This window comes from Pseudorasbora parva, chromosome 20 (assembly GCF_024679245.1).
Source record: "Pseudorasbora parva isolate DD20220531a chromosome 20, ASM2467924v1, whole genome shotgun sequence".
NCBI lineage: Eukaryota > Metazoa > Chordata > Actinopteri > Cypriniformes > Gobionidae > Pseudorasbora > Pseudorasbora parva.
The window spans coordinates 8,465,521-8,485,816 of record NC_090191.1 but is presented as its reverse complement, the minus strand read 5'-3'; the positions used below and the strand labels follow the sequence as shown (position 1 = coordinate 8,485,816).

General features: G+C 42.7%; 1 protein-coding gene across 3 annotated transcripts in view; it reads left to right on the top strand.

Moving 5' to 3' along the window:
• The window catches only part of LOC137049207 (NACHT, LRR and PYD domains-containing protein 12-like), a 55,863-nt gene that overhangs the window by 10,731 nt on the left and 24,836 nt on the right, over positions 1-20,296 (top strand). For 2 of the 3 annotated variants that reach the window (XM_067427667.1, XM_067427665.1), the window contains exons 2-6: positions 1,934-2,047; positions 2,122-2,259; positions 7,134-7,181; positions 7,729-9,556; positions 9,732-9,905. In XM_067427667.1, the coding sequence (XP_067283768.1) occupies positions 1,990-2,047; positions 2,122-2,259; positions 7,134-7,181; positions 7,729-9,556; positions 9,732-9,905 (2,246 nt within the window). In that variant the 5' untranslated portion in view covers positions 1,934-1,989. The remainder of the gene's footprint in view (positions 1-1,933; positions 2,048-2,121; positions 2,260-7,133; positions 7,182-7,728; positions 9,557-9,731; positions 9,906-20,296) is intronic. The other variant, XM_067427666.1, reaches the window with a different exon arrangement.

Here is a 20,296-nt window from a genome sequence, read left to right as displayed (position 1 = left end):
TTACTGTGTTTATCAGCTGACATCGTTGATTGTGACAGCATTTCTCATTTCTTATGTTGACGAACTTTACCAGCTACCTATCAGATCTGGGGAGGCCAATGAGTTTTCAGGGGTGGCACTGGCCACCCTGGGTCACCCCCCAGAATCACCACTGTGTGTGGTGAGAGTTCTGGCGCAATGTGGCTGCCGTCGCATCATCCAGGTGGATGCTGCACATTGGTGGTGGTTTGGGGAGATTCTCCCCTTCAATGTAAAGCGCTTTGAGTGCCTTGAAAAGCGCTATATAAATCGAACAAATTATTATTATTATTATTAATGGAATTGTGATGTGATTCAATGCCTAATAAACACAACTCAGCCATCTTAAAGGGATAGTTCAGCCAGAAATGAAAAATTGCTGTTAATTTACTCGTCAAGGAATATTTTGCTCAACCATACTTGAACCAGGTTTGAACCAGGATACTCTGATCAAGAACTGAGAGAGTAGAGTTTTCTTTGGCATTTATTAGGGGTGTAGCAATACATTGTTATTCTGTTTATCACAATATAAAATTGCAATATGTATCGTTAATGTAAACAATATGATTCACAATATATTGTTTTATCTAAATTGTTTTATCCAAGGCTCAACTAGCTGTATTTATAAGATATAATTCATCCAAAAATCTAAACTCTCTCATGTACTCACCCTCATGTCATTTCATGTAACTTTCAAACCCAAATAAAGACTTTCTATATAAAACAACAGATTTCTGTCCCTCCATTTAAAGTCCATTCCTCTCAAACTTAAAAGATCCAAAAAATGTAATAAAGGCATTGTAAAAACACCTAATCGAGTGTCTAATCCATATCCAAGTCTTCTTAAAAGACACAGTGGCTTTATATGATGAACAAATTTACAACAATGCGCATACTGTAGAAAACACGGACGTTCAAAGATTGCGCAACGTGCGAGAACAACATGAGAGTGAGTAAATGCAGAATTAACATTTTTGGATGAGCTAAACATTTACAGTTCGGTAACTGTCATTTTGACAGGCTTTCTCTGATTGCACTGATCATCTGAAGCGCATGCTCTGCCGGAAAGACACTCTCAAAGTTAAAGTGCAAACATCATTTAAATAACCAGACCACATTTAGTCTTAGTAGTCTGATTGTTCAAAGTGTTTTAGAAGGTTTTTTATAGTGCATTAATAGCGGGAGAGGTGGGACATAGCGAGCACAAAGAGAGAATGCTGTCTGCATTGAAAGTGCGAGTAATGCATAAGAGAAGAGATAACTTAGTATTAATTATTTAACGCTCTTTATTTTGGCTTAAAATATTGTGATACATATCGTATCATGAGTTCAGTGTTGTGATTTATATCAAATGTGACAAGAGTGTATCACCCAAAGCATTCAAAGAAAATTTGTAAGATGTGTGGAGCTGAACATGTTGTGCTTTATCAGTTACATTTAATAACTCATCATATATTTTATAAAGGCTGCTTGCGACTATATAATATATGTGTGTGTGTGTGTGGGGGGGGGGGGGGCATGTTTTAGTGACATATGAGGACACAAATGTGTATAATGACATGGGTATGACACAGGTATTACAAGGAGAGGGTGACATATGAGGACATTGGCCATGTCCTCACTTTTCAAAATGCTTATAAATCATCCAGGATGAGTTTTTTTTAGAAAGTAAAAATGCAGAATGTTTCCTCTGATGGGTAGGTTTAGGGGCAGTGGCAGTGTAAGGGGATAGAAAATACGGTTTATACAGTATAAAAACCATTACGCCTATGGAATGTCCCCCTATGCAACAAAAACAAACGTGTGTGTGTGTGTGTGTGTGTGTGTGTGTGTGTGTGTGTGTGTGTGTGTGTGTGTGTGTGTGTGTGTGTGTGTGTGTGTGTGTGTGTGTGTGTGTGTGTGTGTGATGTGCCAGGTAACAGTGGAGCTTAACCTTTGTCTTCATGTCCATCAGTGGTAAGTCGAAGGACGATGGCATCTGTTGATCAGCATCATGACACACCGGATGAACTGGAAGAAGACAAGAAAGGTAATGAAGAAAAGAATATCTGTAATGTTAAAGTTGTCATATAGGAATGTAATTAATCTCTGTCTCTGTTTCAGTGGAGATGAGCAGCAGTGCTCAAACTGGAGTCTGTGTTGATCTGAATGCTCAGACGGGAGCAACTGTAAATGTTCCTGTACTCGCTGGAAACACCATCACAGGCCCAGTGACCATCAGCTACAACACTGCAGGAAACGGTACAACCCGATCACACATAAATGCGTATAAATAGTACGAGTGTGCAATGTCGTGGAATGTATACGCCAAAACTCATTTTGGCGTGCATATGATACGCTGTTTTTCGCGTGCATATGATACGCACTTTATGGCGTATATATGACACGTGCTTGGGTAGGTTTAGAGTGTTGGGGTGGGGGGTTCGTATGTAGAATACGCCATAAAATGCGTATCATATGCACGCGAAAAACAGCGTGCCATAGACACGCCAAAATGAGTTTTGGCGTATACATTCCACGACATTGCACACTCTTACTATTTATACGCATTTTTGTGAGAATACCCTGGGTACTGTCACTATAGCTGTGCTTCAGTGGTGTAATGTAACAGAATAATAATAATAATAATACTCTGTTACAGTACTTGAGTATTTTTGGGGGGAGAATCTGCTTTATTTGAGTTTTTATATTTCTGTCAACATTTAGTCCGACACATTTCCTCAAAGCATATTCATTACTTACTACAAATCATAGTCAGAAGGACACATAAAACATTAGGGGTGTAACGATTCGTTTTAACAACGATTCTATTCGTATCACGATTTGAGGTTGTCGATACGATTTAAGGACAATATTGGTTCATTTAGAACGATATGATCCGAAACGATTCAGTGACTTGAAATCGATTCAGTAACTTTTTAGCCAAAAATTTAAATCAGTGTAACTGTTATATTTCAGTCGAATCGAATCAAATCGTTGTTAAAATGAATCGTTACACCCCTATAAAACATAGATAACAAACCGGTGTATTATACACTACAGTACAGTTTGTTTTGTTGCTTCTGTTCTTCTATTTTAGGTCTTATTAGTTGCTTTTGTGTCTGATTAGTTTCCCTATCACTATAAAGTAATTAATTTGTTAACTAGATGCTGAATTAATGCCATAGAGGCTGAGAGGATGCTAACATTAGTACCTCAAGCTGTTAAAACAACGTGACAAAACACAGGGAAATCTGATCTAAATGTTTCATGTCATGTTTTTTTACCATCTATTTGCATTAGTTTATATCCAGCTGGATGCTTTTATGCATTCGTTTTGCAGCAATGTTGCATATTAAAAGCTAGTGACATGAGAAAGCAAACTCTCAATGTCATCAAAGTCCCTTTATATATAATCTTTGATTCGATTTCAGTTTTATTGTCAATGTAACATATTTTGATTAGATAACGTACTCGGTTACTCACATAACCTCGTTTCCCTGAGAGAGAGAACAAGTATTGCGTATGGGAAAAGCTCCTTTTCTCGAGAATATGAAGCAAAACTTTATTCAATAAAGTATCTATTTAAAATGCAGTGCAGCTGCACAGCAGATGCGACAGTGCAAGCTACGCGCTGATTGGCTGTGCTGCGGCAACTGCATGAACCTATGGCGAGGCGGCTGAGAGGAGCGAGCCAGTGAGGGTCGCTGAAAACTCCCGTCGTGCTGTCTAGCGCCACGGACAGAGGACGCCGGAGGGTTCTTTCGAACACTCGCCGGTCATCTTCCCGCTGGCCTCGCCATCACCCTGTTTATGCAGGAAGACCAACGCCTCCTCTCGCGCTTCTCTCGCTCCCGTCGCGCTATGAAGTGCCGCGGACAGGGAATACCAAAGTAAAAGCAACACGCGTATGAGCTCTCCCCTATGGCTCTCTCAGAACCATAGAAGCTGTCTTTTGCCCGCCCTCCCTTAGGGGACAGTAATCAAAAGTGACGCACACATGCTGGATATCGAGAAAGTGGCTTACGTCACAGCCGCTCTCTTTGCAGCACTTTACTGGGCATATGGGAGTCGTAAAATGGCAGCTTTGTTTTTGAAGCGCATGCTCACCAACTAGAGCGCGACTTACGTCATAGCACGCACTCTCTGTCTGGTGTCGTAAATGGTGTCGTAAAATGGTGGCCAAGCCCTGCACCTTTTTCACTCTCTATCACTTCTCCCAGTCCCTTCTATTCAGGCGAATGGAAAGTTTAACACTACAGAAATTAGCCTGTTATGAATCATGCACACACCTGCGTAGAAACCGCTTTATTAATAAAAAACATTCAGGGTTTTTTCCTCTGTTATGACTTTTTACGGTCTATGGTCTGTACACCAACGCTGTTTTACAACGACCCTCCACATACAGGTCCTTCTAAAAAAATTTGCATATTGTGGTAAAGTTCATTATTTTCCATAATGTAATGATAAAAATTAAACTTTCATATATTTTAGATTCATTGCACACCAACTGAAATATTTCAGGTCTTTTATGTTTTAATACTGATGATTTGGCATACAGCTCATAAAAAAACCAAAAATCTCAAAAAATTAGCATATTTCATACGACCAATAAAAGAAAAGTGTTAATACAAAAAATTTAACCTTCAAATAATTCAGTTATGCACTCAATACTTGGTCGGGAATCCTTTTACAGGAATGACTGCTTCAATGCGGCATGGCATGGAGGCAATCAGCCTGTGGCACTGCTGAGGTGTTATGGAGGCCCAGGATGCTTCGATAGCGGCCTTAAGCTCATCCAGAGTGTTGGGCCTTGTTTCTCTCAACTTTCTCTTCACAATATCCCACAGATTCTCTATATATTCGCAAGCCAATTGAGCACAGTAATACCATGGTCAGTAAACCATTTACCAGTGGTTTTGGCACTGTGAGCAGGTGCCAGGTCGTGCTGAAAAACCAAATCTTCATCTCCATAAAGCTTTTCAGCAGATGGAAGCATTAAGTGCTCCAAAATCTCCTGATAGCTAGCTGCATTAACCCTGCCCTTGATAAAACACAGTGGACCAACACCAGCAGCTAACATGGCACCCCAGACCATTACTGACTATGGATACTTGACACTGGACTTCAGGCATTTTGGCATTTCCTTCTCCCCAGTCTTCCTCCAGACTCTGGCACCTTGATTTCCGAATGACATGCAAAATTTGCTTTGATCCGAAAAAAGTACTTTGGACCACTGAGCAACAGTCCAGTGCTGCTTCTCTGTAGCCCAAAAGTGGCTTGACCTGGGGAATGTGGCACCTGTAGCCCATTTCCTGCACACGCCTGTGCACGGTGGCTCTGGATGTTTCTACTCCAGACTCAGTCCACTGCTTCCGCAGGTCCCCCAAGGTCTGGAATCGGTCCTTCTCCACAGTCTTCCTCAGGGTCCGGTCACCTCTTCTTGTTGTGCAGCGTTTTTTGCCACACTTTTTCCTTCCCACAGACTTCCCACTGAGGTGCCTTGATACAGCACTCTGGGAACAGCCTATTCGTTCAGAAATGTCTTTCTGTGTCTTACCCTCTCGCTTGAGGGTTTCAATGATGGCCTTCTGGACAGCAGTCAAGTCAGCAGTCTTACCCATGATTGCAGTTTTGAGTAATGAACCAGGCTGGGAGTTTTTAAAAGCCTCAGGAATATTTTGCAGGTGTTTAGAGTTAATTTGTTGATTCAGATGATTAGGTTAATAGGTCGTTTAGAGAACCTTTTCATGATATGCTAATTTTTTGAGATAGGAATTTTGGGTTTTCATGAGCTGTATGCCAAAATCATCAGTATTAAAACAATAAAAGACCTGAAATATTTCAGTTGGTGTGCAATGAATCTAAAATATATGAAAGTTTAATTTGTATCATTACATTGTATAATTTTTTGAGAAGGACCCGTAAGCTGCCTAGAGTGCTCAGAATGTAGAGCGTGCACCCACTACAAAGTGCCATAGGTTCATGCAGTTGCCGCAGCACAGCCAATCAGCGCGTAGCTCGCGCTGTCACATCTGCTGCGCAGCCGCACTGCGTTTTAAATAGATAATTTATTGAATAAAGTTTTGCTTCATATTCTCGAGAAAAGGAGCTTTTCCCATAGGCAATACGAAGTGAACCTCTTGAAAGGGAACATCAAGTGTTCTAAAAGAGATGCAAATAAAGTGTGAATATACATATAATACTGTGTCTAATTTCAGTGCTATGCCTTTGTGTGTTAAGATGTCCATCTTTAAGCATGACTGTTTGGATTCATATGAAATTAAAACTTTGGAGAAAAAAAACGTTTTTTTTCTCCAAGACCATTTGTAACATTAACTAAGGTTAATAAAAGTATTGTTCCTTTCAACATTGACTAATACAATTTAAAATGTTAAAGTTGTCTCTTACATTAGTTAATGCTCTAATGTAAAAGTACTTGAAAGAACTCAATACTTAAGTATGTTTTATAGTAAAAATATACTTTTCATACTTAAGTACAACTTTAAAACTTTTACCTATATTCTAAACAGTGACCTTAACTTCTACCAAAGTCATTTTCTTGTAAGATATCTATACTTTTACTCAAGTGTGTCTTTCAAGTACTTTATCCACCACTGCTGTGCTTACTTACACACTGTTTATTAGCAGGCATTTAATAGCTTGATAAGTTAAATAAATCTCAGTGACTGTGAAATCTTTTCCTTTTCATGTTCATGTAAGAATTAGATTTCCGTTAAACATCAGTCAAGGTTGCTTTCCAGTCCCTCTCAGTCATCCCTCTATGGTCTGCATCTGGGTGGCTGTGGGAAGAATCGCCACATGGACAGAGTCCCAAATCTTCAATATTTATTGAGCAGTTTACAGAATTTATACTTCTCATAGAAAAAAGTGACATCCCCATCCCCCAATATGCATTCACTCATACATATTCTCTATGGTGACTTAACATAATGAAGTGAATGATGACTTATATTACACTCAGGAAGAGAATTAAAGGGAGAGCTTGATGAGGCCGCTAAATCTCACAGTTCGCTTTATAGTCAAAGTGTTCAGAGGCAGACATGCTTTAGCTTCAGTATTTTCTTTTGTGTATCTGTATATTTTTCAAAAATGTTTTCTCTCACTCCTCATAGAGCCACAAACAATCCCAGAGACAGCAGAGAAACGCACAGAAGAGCAAGGTACAATCTCAACAGTGTCAACCAACACCAATAGACATGAGTGCCAGGTTTTTAGTGTTTATTGTAGTGTCTGTTAGTGTTGGTCTGTTTATTTTTTTACCCACTGAATATGTTAATTAAAATTAGAACAGAGGTTAACTGTGAGGACTGACCTTTTCAACAGCTACATACTACAGTCAACCACCGGATGTGACTGGCAATGACCAGTAAACTTCACAAACAAGAACTAGAGCATTCACTGCCAGTTGTTCCTCAAACTCTGTTCGGAGTTTACAAATTAGATGATAAATTAGATTGGATGAGTCTTCTGATTTGAATACTTAAGGGCATTCCCTTCCATGAGAGTAATTTATTTATCAATATGTAGTGAATTACATGGAATATCTGAGGCCTTGTGGCTGTAATACTTTCTATAGTAATTTAATTACAATAGGTTGAATGAATTTTCAGATGATTCTGATGTGAAAGCTTTGTCATGTTTCTTTTTTAAAATAAAATAAATGTTTTCCTCATGTTTTATTCACCTACATCGATTTTTTTATAACAGATTATTTAATTCTGAAAAAATTCTTGGGAACTCACAAAACCAACATGAAGAAGAAAGCAGAGCGTATTTTTGAGTGCAAGGAAGAAAATGAAGCACATCTCAAGGCTGTTTACACAGAACTGTTCATCACAGAGGGAGATATGAAAGATGTCAATCAGGAACATGAGATTCTGAAGATTGATGATGCATTCAAGAACAAACAAAAACAAAAACAGGACAAATCAATCCAATGCAATGATATATTTACATTATTAAAGGAAAACAATGAGGAAAAGATTGTGCTGACCAAAGGTGTTGCTGGCATAGGAAAAACTGTCTCTGTGCACAAATTCATCCTGGACTGGGCAGAAGAAACAGCCAATCAGGATATAGACTGTGTGTTTCTGCTTCCATTCCGAGAGATTAACTTAATGACAAATGAAGATTTCAGTCTCCACGAGCTTCTGCTGGAATTTTATCCTGAACTGGAGGACCTGGAGAAATCAAAGTTATATAAGAAATGCAAGCTAGCATTTATATTTGATGGACTTGATGAGAGTCGTCTGCCTTTGAATTTTAAAAGCAGAACATTGAACACTGCTGAGAAAAGATCATCTGTAGATGTGCTGTTTACAAGTCTGGTCAAAGGGAAGTTGCTTCCATCAGCTCTCGTCTGGGTGACCTCACGACCAGCAGCAGCCAATCAGATCCCTCCTCAGTATGTGGGTTTGTTCACAGAGGTGCGAGGATTCACTGACCAACAGAAGGAAGAGTACTTCAGAAAGAGAATCACAGATGAGACTCAGGCCTCCAGAATCATCTCACACATTAAGTCATCTCGTAGTCTCTACATCATGTGCCACATTCCCGTGTTCTGCTGGATCACAGCCACAGTGCTTCAGAATATTCTCAAGGATATCACAAACAATACAGAGTACATCAGCACAACACTCACTGAAATGTACATCCACTTCCTGCTAATACAGATGGACATAAAGAACCAGAAGTACAATGAACAAGAAGAAAGAGAATGTGCAAAGAACTTGCAATCAAATAGTGAAATGATTTTAAAGTTAGCCAAGCTAGCATTTGAACAGCTAAAGAAGGAAAACAGTGTGTTCTATGAGAAAGATCTGAAAGCATGTGGTATTGATGTGAGTAAAGATACTGAGTTCACAGGAATGATTGCTGAGATCTTTAAGAAGGAAGATGGACTTCATGCAACAAAGGTCTTCTGCTTTGTGCATCTGAGTGTTCAAGAGTTCCTTGCTGCAGTGCATGTGTTCCTCTGCTACCTGAACAAGGACATGCAGGAGCTTCAGTTTTTCTTTGAAGATTCAAAAACTACAGCCATACAAAAGTTTCAGTTCTTCTTTAGAAATGTCAAATTTCATGACTTAACAAAGAGGGCGACTGATAAAGCAATGAAGAGTCAGAGAGGACATCTGGACCTATTCCTACGGTTTCTGATGGGAATTTCACTGGAATCCAGTCAAAACCTGCTCCAATGCCTACTCACACAGACTAAAGACACCAGTGTGAGCATCAGAAAAATAAGTGCACACATTAAACAATTACAAAAAAAAGACATCTCAGATGAAGCTTCAGTCAACCTATTCTACTGCTTACTTGAGCTAAAAGATCATTCAATATATGAGGAAATCCAGAGATACCTCAGTTCAGATGCACATCCAGGAAGAGAACTCTCATCTTTAATGTGCACGTTGCTGACCTATGTACTGCTGATGTCAGAGAAGGTGCTGGACGAGTTCAACCCAAAGAGGTTCACATCCTCACAAACCGACTACACAAAACTCCTTCCAGCTGTAAGATGCTGCAGAAAAGCCCTGTGAGTAATATAACTGATTGCTGTTTAAACAAAGATTTAACTCTACATTGCTAAACAACTCAATGTCAAAATACTGTGTGAAATATCTGGGTGTCCTGATTATAAAGAATATAATGTGTTATTGCAAAACACTGAACATCAGAAAATAATTTGGGTAAATATTCTGTTTTGGTAGACTTGACAGCTGTGGTCTTGATGAAACATGCTGTGAAACTGTATCTTCAGCTCTACAATCAACAAACTCCCATCTGAGAGAATTAGACCTGAGTAGCAATCACCTGAATGATTCAGGAGTGAAACTTCTCTCCAAAGGACTGAAGAGTTTGCATTGTCAACTGAACATACTGAGGTTTGACATTCACTCATTTACTATGTTCAAACATGTGAATGAATTGTATTTTTCATAACTTACTAGCAGATATTTCCCTCAGTCTATATTGTAGTATGACTGTATAAGTGGCATTTCTTCAAGCACACAAGGCAGACAAGGCGGTTTCGGTTTTCACAAAAAGAACATGCATAAATGAGAAAATTAAGTGTGGGATATGCTTGAGATAAGAGTTATTAAGCGCAATAGGCCACAGAAAAGATCTCAATACATTACTCACTCTGTCTGACACAGCACAGAATGCACCATGCAATCCCAAATTTAGTTCTTTAGTTTAGTGGCGTATTGCGCTCAAATGTTAGATCCTAACGTAGAGTGAGATTAGACTTGCTGCGATTCACGAGTTTGTGTGCGCATATAATCTTAGTGAAAGTGGTAAACAGATTTGGCTTGCTGTCTGCTATAGAGGGGCTCGGAGATGATATTCTACCCAAGCTCCTATTGCCCCCCTATAACAGGCAAATTGAATGAATAAAATAATGAATGAATGAGGCATTTATATAGTGCTTTCATATGTACTACTGTACACCCAAAGCGCTTTACACTCGTGTCAGGGATCTCTCCTCAATCACCACCAGTGTGGTGTACAAAATTGTACAAAAGGAGGAGCAGGGGAGGAGGAGGGATGCTTCAGTAACTAAAAAGGGGAAGAGGTAAGCTGCTGGTTTTATACCTTGGTATTAATTGAAAGATTAGATGTGCATACTCCTCCCAAAATTACGTTAATGAACTTCACTTCACGAGTTTGTGTGCCCATATAATCTTAGTGAAAGTGGTAAACAGATTTGGCTTGCTGTCTGCTATAGAGGGGCTTGGAGAGGATATTCTACCCAAGCTCCAATTGCCCCCCAAAAACATATTGCAGAAATAGACAGCAAGCAAGAATCATGGCAATTTGAACAGCTCATGATTACTGGAGGAGTCTGCATAATTATTCCAGAAGACCCCCTCAAAATTGTTAAATAGACTGAATGGAAGATGGCACTGTAGCAGTATTGAGGTAGGTAACTGCTGTGGCAGTTTATGAAACAGGTGAGGTGTTGCAGCAGCAGTCAGGCATTGAGCGGGGCACTGCAGCAGCATTCGCAAATTGGCGGGGCACTGCAGCAGCATCAAGCAAAGCACTGCAGCAGCATTCTCGAATTGGCGGGGCACTGCAGCAGCATCAAGCAAAGCACTGTAGCAACATTCTCGAATTGGCAGGGCACTGCAGCAGCAGTCTTAAAATGGTGGGGCTCTGCAGCAGCATCGAGCAAAGCACTGCAGCAGCATTCTCAAACTGGCGGGGCACTGCAGCAGCCTCCAGCATTCTCGAATTGGCGGGGCACTGCAGCGGCAGTCTCAAAATGGCATGGCACTGCTGCGGCAGTCTCAAAATGGCAGGGCACTGTAGTAGCAGTCTCAAATTAGCAGGACACTGCAGCGGCAGTATCAAGCAAAGCATGGCAGTGGCAGTCACAAAATAGCGAAGTACTGCGGTGGCAGCATCAAAAAGGAGAAGCACGCCACATAAAACTGCGGAGCACTGCAGCGGCAGCATCAAATAGGAGAAGCACTGCAGCGGCAGTATCAAATTGTGGAGCACTGGAGGGGCAGCATCATAATGGAGGAGCAGTGCAGCAGCAGCAAAAAATTGGAGGAGCATTGCAGCGGTGGTATCAAAATGCGGCTCACTGCAACATCGAAAAAGGAGGAGCACTGCAGTGGCAGCATCAAATTGCAGAGCACTACAGCGGCAAATTGCGGAGCACTGCAGTGGCAGCATCAAATAGGAGGAGCACTGCAGAGGCAGCATTAAATAGCAGGAGCACTGCAGCGGCAGCATTAAATAGGAGGAGCACTGCAGTGGCAGTATTGAATAGGAGGTGCACTGCATTGGAAGCATTAAACTGGAGGAGCACTGCAGCATCAAATTGGTGGAGCACTGCAGCATTAGCGTCAAATTGCGGAGCACTGCAGCGGGAGTGTAAAAATGGTGGAGCACTGCAGCGGCAGCATCAAATAGGAGGAGAACTGCAGTGGCAGTGTCAAAATAACGCAGTGGCAGCGTTAAATAGTAGGGGCACTGCAGTGGCAGCATCAAACTGGAGGAGCACTGCAGTGGTAGCATCAAATAGGAGGAGCACTGCAGCAGCAAAATGACGGAGCACTGCAGTGGCAGCATTAAATAGTAGGGGCACTGCAGTGGCAGCATTAAACTGGAGGAGCACTGTAGTGGCAAGCGAAGCCCTGGACCATCAAGCGAGGGACTGTGGCATCAAGTGAAGGACTACAACGGTGATATCTAGTAAAGCCAAATATTGCAGCGGCAGTATCAAATTGGCAGACCACTGCAGCATCAAGCAAAGATGGCTTGTTTGATGAGGCTGACGTCCGAACAAAAGTAAAATCAAAAGGCCTCTGAGGACCACCAACCCAGTTGTTTAATTGATGGTGTGGCAGTCCTTTTTGGCCTGCGGTGGTGTCTGCTCCATTGCGGAAGAAGTGAGGGTAATTACAAGGTGTGTGTGTGTGTGTGTGTGGGGGGGGGGGGGGGTATTTGCTGAAGCTTTTTTAATGAACTTCACTGTCTGGTGACAGGAAGGTTGTTCTCATCAGCAAACAGCGGGTCGAGATGTGAGGAGATCTGCACCTCCCTGTGCAAGGGAGAAGGAAAGATATCGATATTGCTGGATGGGTGTCAGGAGATTGAAGATAGGAATGAAAAGGCAGTTTTATAAATTGATCCGTTTATTGCTTCTGATGAGGAAACGAATGGTGTTCTTGTTTAAAACATAGAGATCATAGATGGTTGGATGGCAGCTGAGATAGACTTTGATGGTACTATATTGGGTGGACTTACTCTGGTTGAGATATGAGATGAATGAAGAAAATGAGGCTATATTATTATTATTATTATTAGCCCATTATTATTTTTTTATGCAAGTTATTTGTAAATTAAACAGAAATTGCTGTCTATTGTTCTTTTTCATTAACTTAAAACGTAGAATAAAAGAGAAGTGGTTGTTCTGTAGCCTACATTGTTTATTTTTGTAATGCAAGTTATAATTTGTACATTAAACACGTTTGTATAAGCTATGTTTATACATATATTTTCTTGTCATGTAAATTAAAATGTGTAAATGAAAATTATTTTGTCTAAACATTAGCCTACTTAAAGTAGGATTTTTACAACTAGCCTATTTATAGACCAATAACCTAATATAACTTAAGTTTAACATTAAAAACAACATAAATTTAAATTATCAGCTAAACCAGAAGAAAACAGTTTTCTATTCTTTCATTGTGCTGAGCGGGAGAAGCTGCAGTGGGATGGGGAATAATGCACAAAAGAGACTCTGGTAAGGCCTGAGCGGGACACCATCTTCTGGGATGATAAGGGCATATTTCCACTGTCCGCAGTTTTGCGGGGCTGAATCAGTCGACAGCTGGCAGTTCATAAAAAAGTAGATGCATCTGAGATGATGAGTTGAATAAAAATAAGTAGGCCTACTTAAATAAAGACTTGGACGTAATATATAAATGTTTAAAATATATTTTAGGCTAAAAGTTACATTTAAATAAGAAATAAACCCTAACTAGTTGCAATTTGACGATATTTAACCGTCTACAGATTTACATGCTTATGGTCCGGTCTCCCATCGTCACAGGCTTTGAAGCATGTCAAAACCCAATAAAAAGCTCTTAAAAAAAAATGTAAAAATCCTGCTCCATTTCTCTTTTTAACCCCATGCCTTTCAAAGATTGTATACGGCCTATTACTATTGTTCAACATTCACTGCTCGTTAAACATCACACTATATTACTTCATCTAGACAAACTCATGTGACCAAGCGTTCGTGCAGGGTTCGCCTAAAATACTTTGTCATAAGAAAAACAATAAACGACAGCTGTCTGAACATTCCTTCCTTTATTCTCTGTCACACGTGTAATCACCAACCTGAAAAACCCGCGACACTCCAGTACAAAAAGTGCGCATCCACCAACCTATCTACGGCCCTGAGGGGAAAAATGCATTGCACACACATATACATAACGAGCGCCAGTGCGTACCAAATGAATACATTAAATGAGATCAAATAAAGTCTGTTACATACGTCCCCCCCTTACAAAATAAACGTCCCCGTTTATATATCAGAATAACAACATTCACAGGCATAATAATAAACAGCTGTGTACAATGAAACAGATATTTCTGATAAGTCTAACAAGCACAATTTCCACAAATAACATGCTCATCAATTAAACAAATCTTCATTCACAGAGAAATACAGGTCTCTCAATAAAAAACAAAGTCATTTAAATGACTGGGAGGTCTACAAACCCTCCCTGTTCTACTCATGTCTGGTACAGACCGCCTAATTGAACGCAGTAGGTCAGACAAAACACTCAGATCCTCGTGGGGAGAATCACGCACCTCTCCAGCAGAAACTCCTGACTCCAGGGAAAGAGTCTCAGGCTGTGAGCCTCGAGCATTAGACAGTGTCTGGTTCTGTGACAGAGGAGACACAGGCAATGTGTAAGGCCGCAACCTATTATAGTGTACTACCTGCACCCTCCCACCTGAGTCAAAAGGATTTTCAATCTTGTAGGTCCCTGTCAGTCCCTGTTCCCCACATGAGTCCATGACCTGTGCAATTTTATAAGGTCCCTTCCAATGGGGTGCCAGCTTCATACGGCTCTCTACTGGTTTGTGGAGCCACACCATGGCACCTACATCATAAGGCTGGTGACGTTAGCCAGCATCATGGTACAGTTTTTGACGATCGTGAGCTGCGTCACCGTGCATCTGTGCACTGCTAAAGGCAGAGTTCAGTTTTGTCAGCAACGAGGAAACAAACTCAGCGTGTGATGCTGACATCTGAGAGTCAAGTGCATGGGTGGGCAACAGTACATCAGCAGGAACCTGTGCTTCATGACCATGGGTCAAGAAGTAAGGTGTGAAACGAGTGGTGGAGTGAGTTGATCAATTAAAGTCCGATTAAAGCGCTCAACCATACCATCCGCTTTTGGATGGTAGGAAGTGGTGCATGTCTTTTTAATGTTCAGCAGATAACAGAGATTCTGAACCACCTCCGCCTCAAACTGACAACCCTGGTTCAAATGCAAAGACTGTGAATCAGAGCATAGTCCTCAAACAGACAACGAGCCACTGTCTGTGCTGACTGATTGAGCAAAGCATATGAATTGACAAATTTTGTGAAATAGTCCTTGACAACCAGCACATTCCGGTTTCCTTTTGAAATCACCGGCAGCTCTAATATGTCCATAGCCACTCTTTCAAATGGGCGCACTGACTGGGTCCCACCCATAGGTGCACAGTGGGCTGGAATCGGACCGCTTCGTGTTTGACAAGCTTTGCACTGCTCACACCATGGTTTGATGTCCCTGTACATGGAGGGCCAGTAACAGAATGGTCTCGCCCGTTCCCACACACGCTCAGAAGAGAAATGGGCAGAAGCTGGGGCCCCACTATCTGGATTACAGGGCTACTTTTGAGGGGACAGAAAACTGTGCGGCATAACAGTCCATCAGTGATAGAAAGACGGTTAAATTCAGTCCAAAACTTACGTAAACATTGAGAAGCCCCTTGTAATTTTTTCCTTGATGGTCTTTGGGATTGCGTTACCCAACTCAACACAGTCTTAATATCGGGGTCAGCCTGCTGCAATACCCTAATATCTGATAAACTGTGAGACAAATCATTCATGAAAGACATATTGTCTGAATCGTCAAGTGAGTTTACAGCAGTTACATCTCTTGCAGAATCAGTGACTTCTGATGAACATTGAATGTAGTCTTTTTGAGTAGAACTCACCACATTCACTTCCAGTACTTCATCAGCATTGGCCTCTGCCTCGCTAGGGCTAGGTGTATCAGGGTGGCGAGAAAGTGCATCAGCATTCTTGTGCTGTTTTCCTTCTTTGTGCACAATGACCCAATTTAATGGATCAAGCTCCAGAATCCATCTCCCTCTTCCTGTTGGATCATCGTCAATGGACAAACGCCGCATCGCTAAGATTTGTCGATGGTCTGTGATGATGGTAAATGAGGCAAGTCCGATGTAATGCTTGAACTCACTCAGTGCCCACACAATAGCCCACAACTCACGATCAAAAGTGGATCAACGCTTCTGAGTGGAATTCAACGACTGGCGTGCGCAACCACATGCTCAAGTCCATCTCTATACTGGGCAAGGACTGCACCAACAGCCAAGTTGGACGCATCTGTGTAGATTTTAAAAGCCACACTGAAGTCAGGCAATATTACCACAGGATCGGATGACAACACACTCTTCAAATGGTTAAAGGATTCGTCGCACTCAGCAGTCCACACAAAGGGCACGTTTTTCCCGACAAGCTGATTTAGTGGAGCAGCGAGTTTAGAAAAGTCCGTGACGAAACGTCTGTAATAGGAGCACAGTCCTACAAAGGCTCTCACCTCAGAAGGGGAAAAGGGAATTGGCCAGTTTAAGACTTTCTCTGTGTTCTTTGGATCAGGCTGAAGACCTTTTCGAGAAACGGAATGGCCCAGAAAGACCACGTGATCTCTGGCAAGGTGACAATTGCTTGGATTCAGTTTTAAGCCAGCAGAGTGGATTCTCAAAAACACCTCTTTCAGGCTTGAAAGGTGCTCTTCAAAAGTTTTGCTATAAAGCAATATGTCATCGAGATAAACCATGCAGATGTGCCACGGGAGCCCCCTGAGGACCAGCTCCTAACTCATCTATTAATTTGTGAACTGATACGGTTCAACTCACTGACTCAATAATTTGGTCACAGCAGTTCTCAAGTTATAAACACTGAATCTGTCCTACTAAAATAAGGCAAGAACCTGGAGTATTATGATCCCCAGAGCAGGGTCTGTTGAGAATTTGCTATTATAATAATCAAATGCACAAGACCACATTGGACAACATTGAAGACCGCATTGACAATTAGCATATAATTTGGATTGGCGATAGGGTTCTGTTCTGGGCAAGAACTCCCTGTGCATCCTGCTGATAATACTGAAGGAGCTTAACACATTAACTCAATTCAAAACACTGGGGAGACAAGATCGGATGGAGCAAACAGTTTTACACTCCGGTTCCAGAGGCCAGTGAGCGTCAACTCCAAAATAAAAACGACCTATAACAAAACAATGAAACCAGACAGCAACAGTCCACTTCGATTAGTTGAAAGATAGTGACATTCACTCAGTATGGACACGGAGAGACGACAGGGCTGTAACTATAGCGACAGCAGAGCAAATGATCATCATGGACGAGAGGGAGAATCCTAAGCCCAATACAAATACAGAAAACAAAACAATTACTAAAATATATACATTAACTGCTAGTATTTCCAGCTCATAACTACATGCATGACAACACTTATTGGAAAAGGATGATGTGCTCGACTGTCCATTCACAGGCACGGGTACACCACATTCATATAAATCGCCCTTTAACTGGGATACAGGGAACTGCACCTACTCAAAGCACCAGCCAATTCCTAAATCCAGAGCGCAGCTAAACAATCTGCTTTCCACAGAACAGTTAACATACATACTAGGGGTGTAACGATTCGTTTTAACAATGATTCGATTCAACTGAAATAAAACAGTCAAACTGATTAAAATTTTTGGCTAAAAAGTTACTGAATCGATTTTAAGTCACTGAATCGTTTCGGATCATATCGTTCTAAATGAACCAATATTGTCCTCAAATCGTATCGACAACCTTAAATCGTGATATGAATCGAATTGTTGTTAAAACGAATCGTTACACACCTAGTACATACCTGAGTGGTGAGCAGTCTTATAATCCACCATGGAAGAAAAAACTTTGAAGAAAACAAGGAGAAGGAATGACAGGCTAGAATGCAACATTAAGTCATTAATACCACCGCACAACAACTAAGCCTTAAGCCACAAAAACTGCTAACCGCACATACCTCCAGCTACTGTCAACAACAGGAAGTGAAGGGGCCAGACGTGTCAGGCATGACGCACACCAGGCTATAGCCAACCAGCTCTTAAACAGGAGGCCCTCCTCACTGATAGGTGCTCACAGATGTCAATCACCACTACCCATCCAACACAATCTGTTACACAATGTCTATCACAGCATACATATATAAGCTCCTTCAGTATTATCAGCAAGATGCACAGGGAGTTCTTGCCCAGAACAGAACCCTATCGCCAATCCAAATTATATGCTAATTGTCAATGTGGTCCTCAATGTGGTCTTGTGCATTTGATTATTAGAATAGCAAATCCTCAACAGACCCTGCTCTGAGGATCATATTACTCCAGGTTCTTGCCTTATTTTAGTAGGACAGATCAGTGTTTATAACTTGAGAACTGCTGTGACCAAATTATTGAGTCAGTGAGTTGAACTGTGTCAGTTCACGAATGAATAGATGAGTTAGGAACTTAACACTCAGGAGTTGACCTGAGGCTTTTTGGGACATTTTCCTCATAGTATTTTAATGGCTAAAGCCCTATTACACTGCTTTTAGCAAAACATGCAGTCCACGGGCCTCATGTATAAAACGTTCTGTAGATTTCATCCTAAAAGTTTGCGTACACACAAAAGCTTTCAGATTTATAAAACCATGCATACACCAAAACCTGTGCAAAATTCCCCTTATAAAACAGCAGAAGATTGTGCGGTCTTGCATCTCCACCCTGTCTCTTCACTGAAATAACCAAATATGGAGCTTACAATGCCTAGTTTTATGCATAACGTCATTTGCATATTATTTCCATGCACATTCCCATCCACATCGTCATACCATATTTAAGACTATTGTCATAGAAGTCTACTGAAGGCAAGTTGATTTGAACCCATGTGCAGTTTTATTGAAAACAAACGAAAGTGAACTTGACATGACTTGACTGAAATACATGATCCTACCAACAGTATTGTAATGAACTGCTCTGAGACAGAAGGTTGGTTGAAGATCCAAAAGCAGTATTTATTGAAGGGTAATCCAAAGTTGTAGTCAATAGAACAGGCAAAAGGTCATAACAGGAAATCAGTCCAAAAAGGCAAACAAAACAGAAGGAACAGGCAAAAGGGTAATCCACGGAGAAGGCAAGAAATCAACGACCAAGATACAGGAACCCAGATAAATGCTCAGAAATGCAGTTGTGACACTAAACAAGACTTCGCAATGAATGACTGAGATAACCAGGCTTATATAGGCAGAGGTAATGAGGTGATGAGACACAGGTGTAAACAGTGAGTGCTAATGAGTCCAAGGATTATGGGTAATGTAGTTTGTGATGGAATGACAGTCCGGGGTGGAGTGCCCTATGGTGGTGATCACGGGCACTCACACTGGTGAATTGTGACATAGCCCCCCCTCAAAGGAGCGGCTTCCAGACGCTCCTAAAATTGTCCAGGAGGGAGGTGGAGCGGAGGCGGACCCGGGGGTGGGATGGAGGGCCAGGCCCATGTAGTGGAAGAGGGCTTGGAGATTCAGGCAGAGCAGGAGGCCAGGATGGAGCTGGCCGGGCAGATGACCAGGGTGGCGCAGACTGGGCAGGTGACCAAGGTGGCGCAGGCGACCGGACAGATGACCAGGGTGGCGCAGGCGACCGGAGCGGAGCTGGCGGTCTTGAAGACCCCCACGGCGGAGCAGACGACCACCACAGCAGCGCAGGCGAGGTTGAAGACCCCCACGGCAGAGCAGGTGGTCCAGCCGGGTAATGCCCCGAGTCGCGGGGCACGAGGCGGAGCCCTCTCTGGACTCGGGGCACGGGCCGGAGCCCTCTCTGGACTCGGGGCACGGGCCGGAGCCCTCTCTGGACTCGGGGCACGGGCCGGAGCCCTCTCTGGACTCGGGGCACGGGCCGGAGCCCTCTCTGGACTCGGGGCACGGGCCGGAGCCCTCTCTGGACTCGGGGCACGGGCCGGAGCCCTCTCTGGACTCGGGGCACGGGCCGGAGCCCTCTCTGGACTCGGGGCACGGGCCGGAGCCCTCTCTGGACTCGGGGCACGGGCCGGAGCCCTCTCTGGACTCGGGGCACGGGCCGGAGCCCTCTCTGGACTCGGGGCACGGGCCGGAGCCCTCTCTGGACTCGGGGCACGGGCCGGAGCCCTCTCTGGACTCGGGGCACGGGCCGGAGCCCTCTCTGGACTCGGGGCACGGGCCGGAGCCCTCTCTGGACTCGGGGCACGGGCCGGAGCCCTCTCTGGACTCGGGGCACGGGCCGGAGCCCTCTCTGGACTCGGGGCACGGGCCGGAGCCCTCTCTGGACTCGGGGCACGGGCCGGAGCCCTCTCTGGACTCGGGGCACGTGCCGGAGCCCTCTCTGGACTCGGGGCACGTGCCGGAGCCCTCTCTGGACTCGGGGCACGT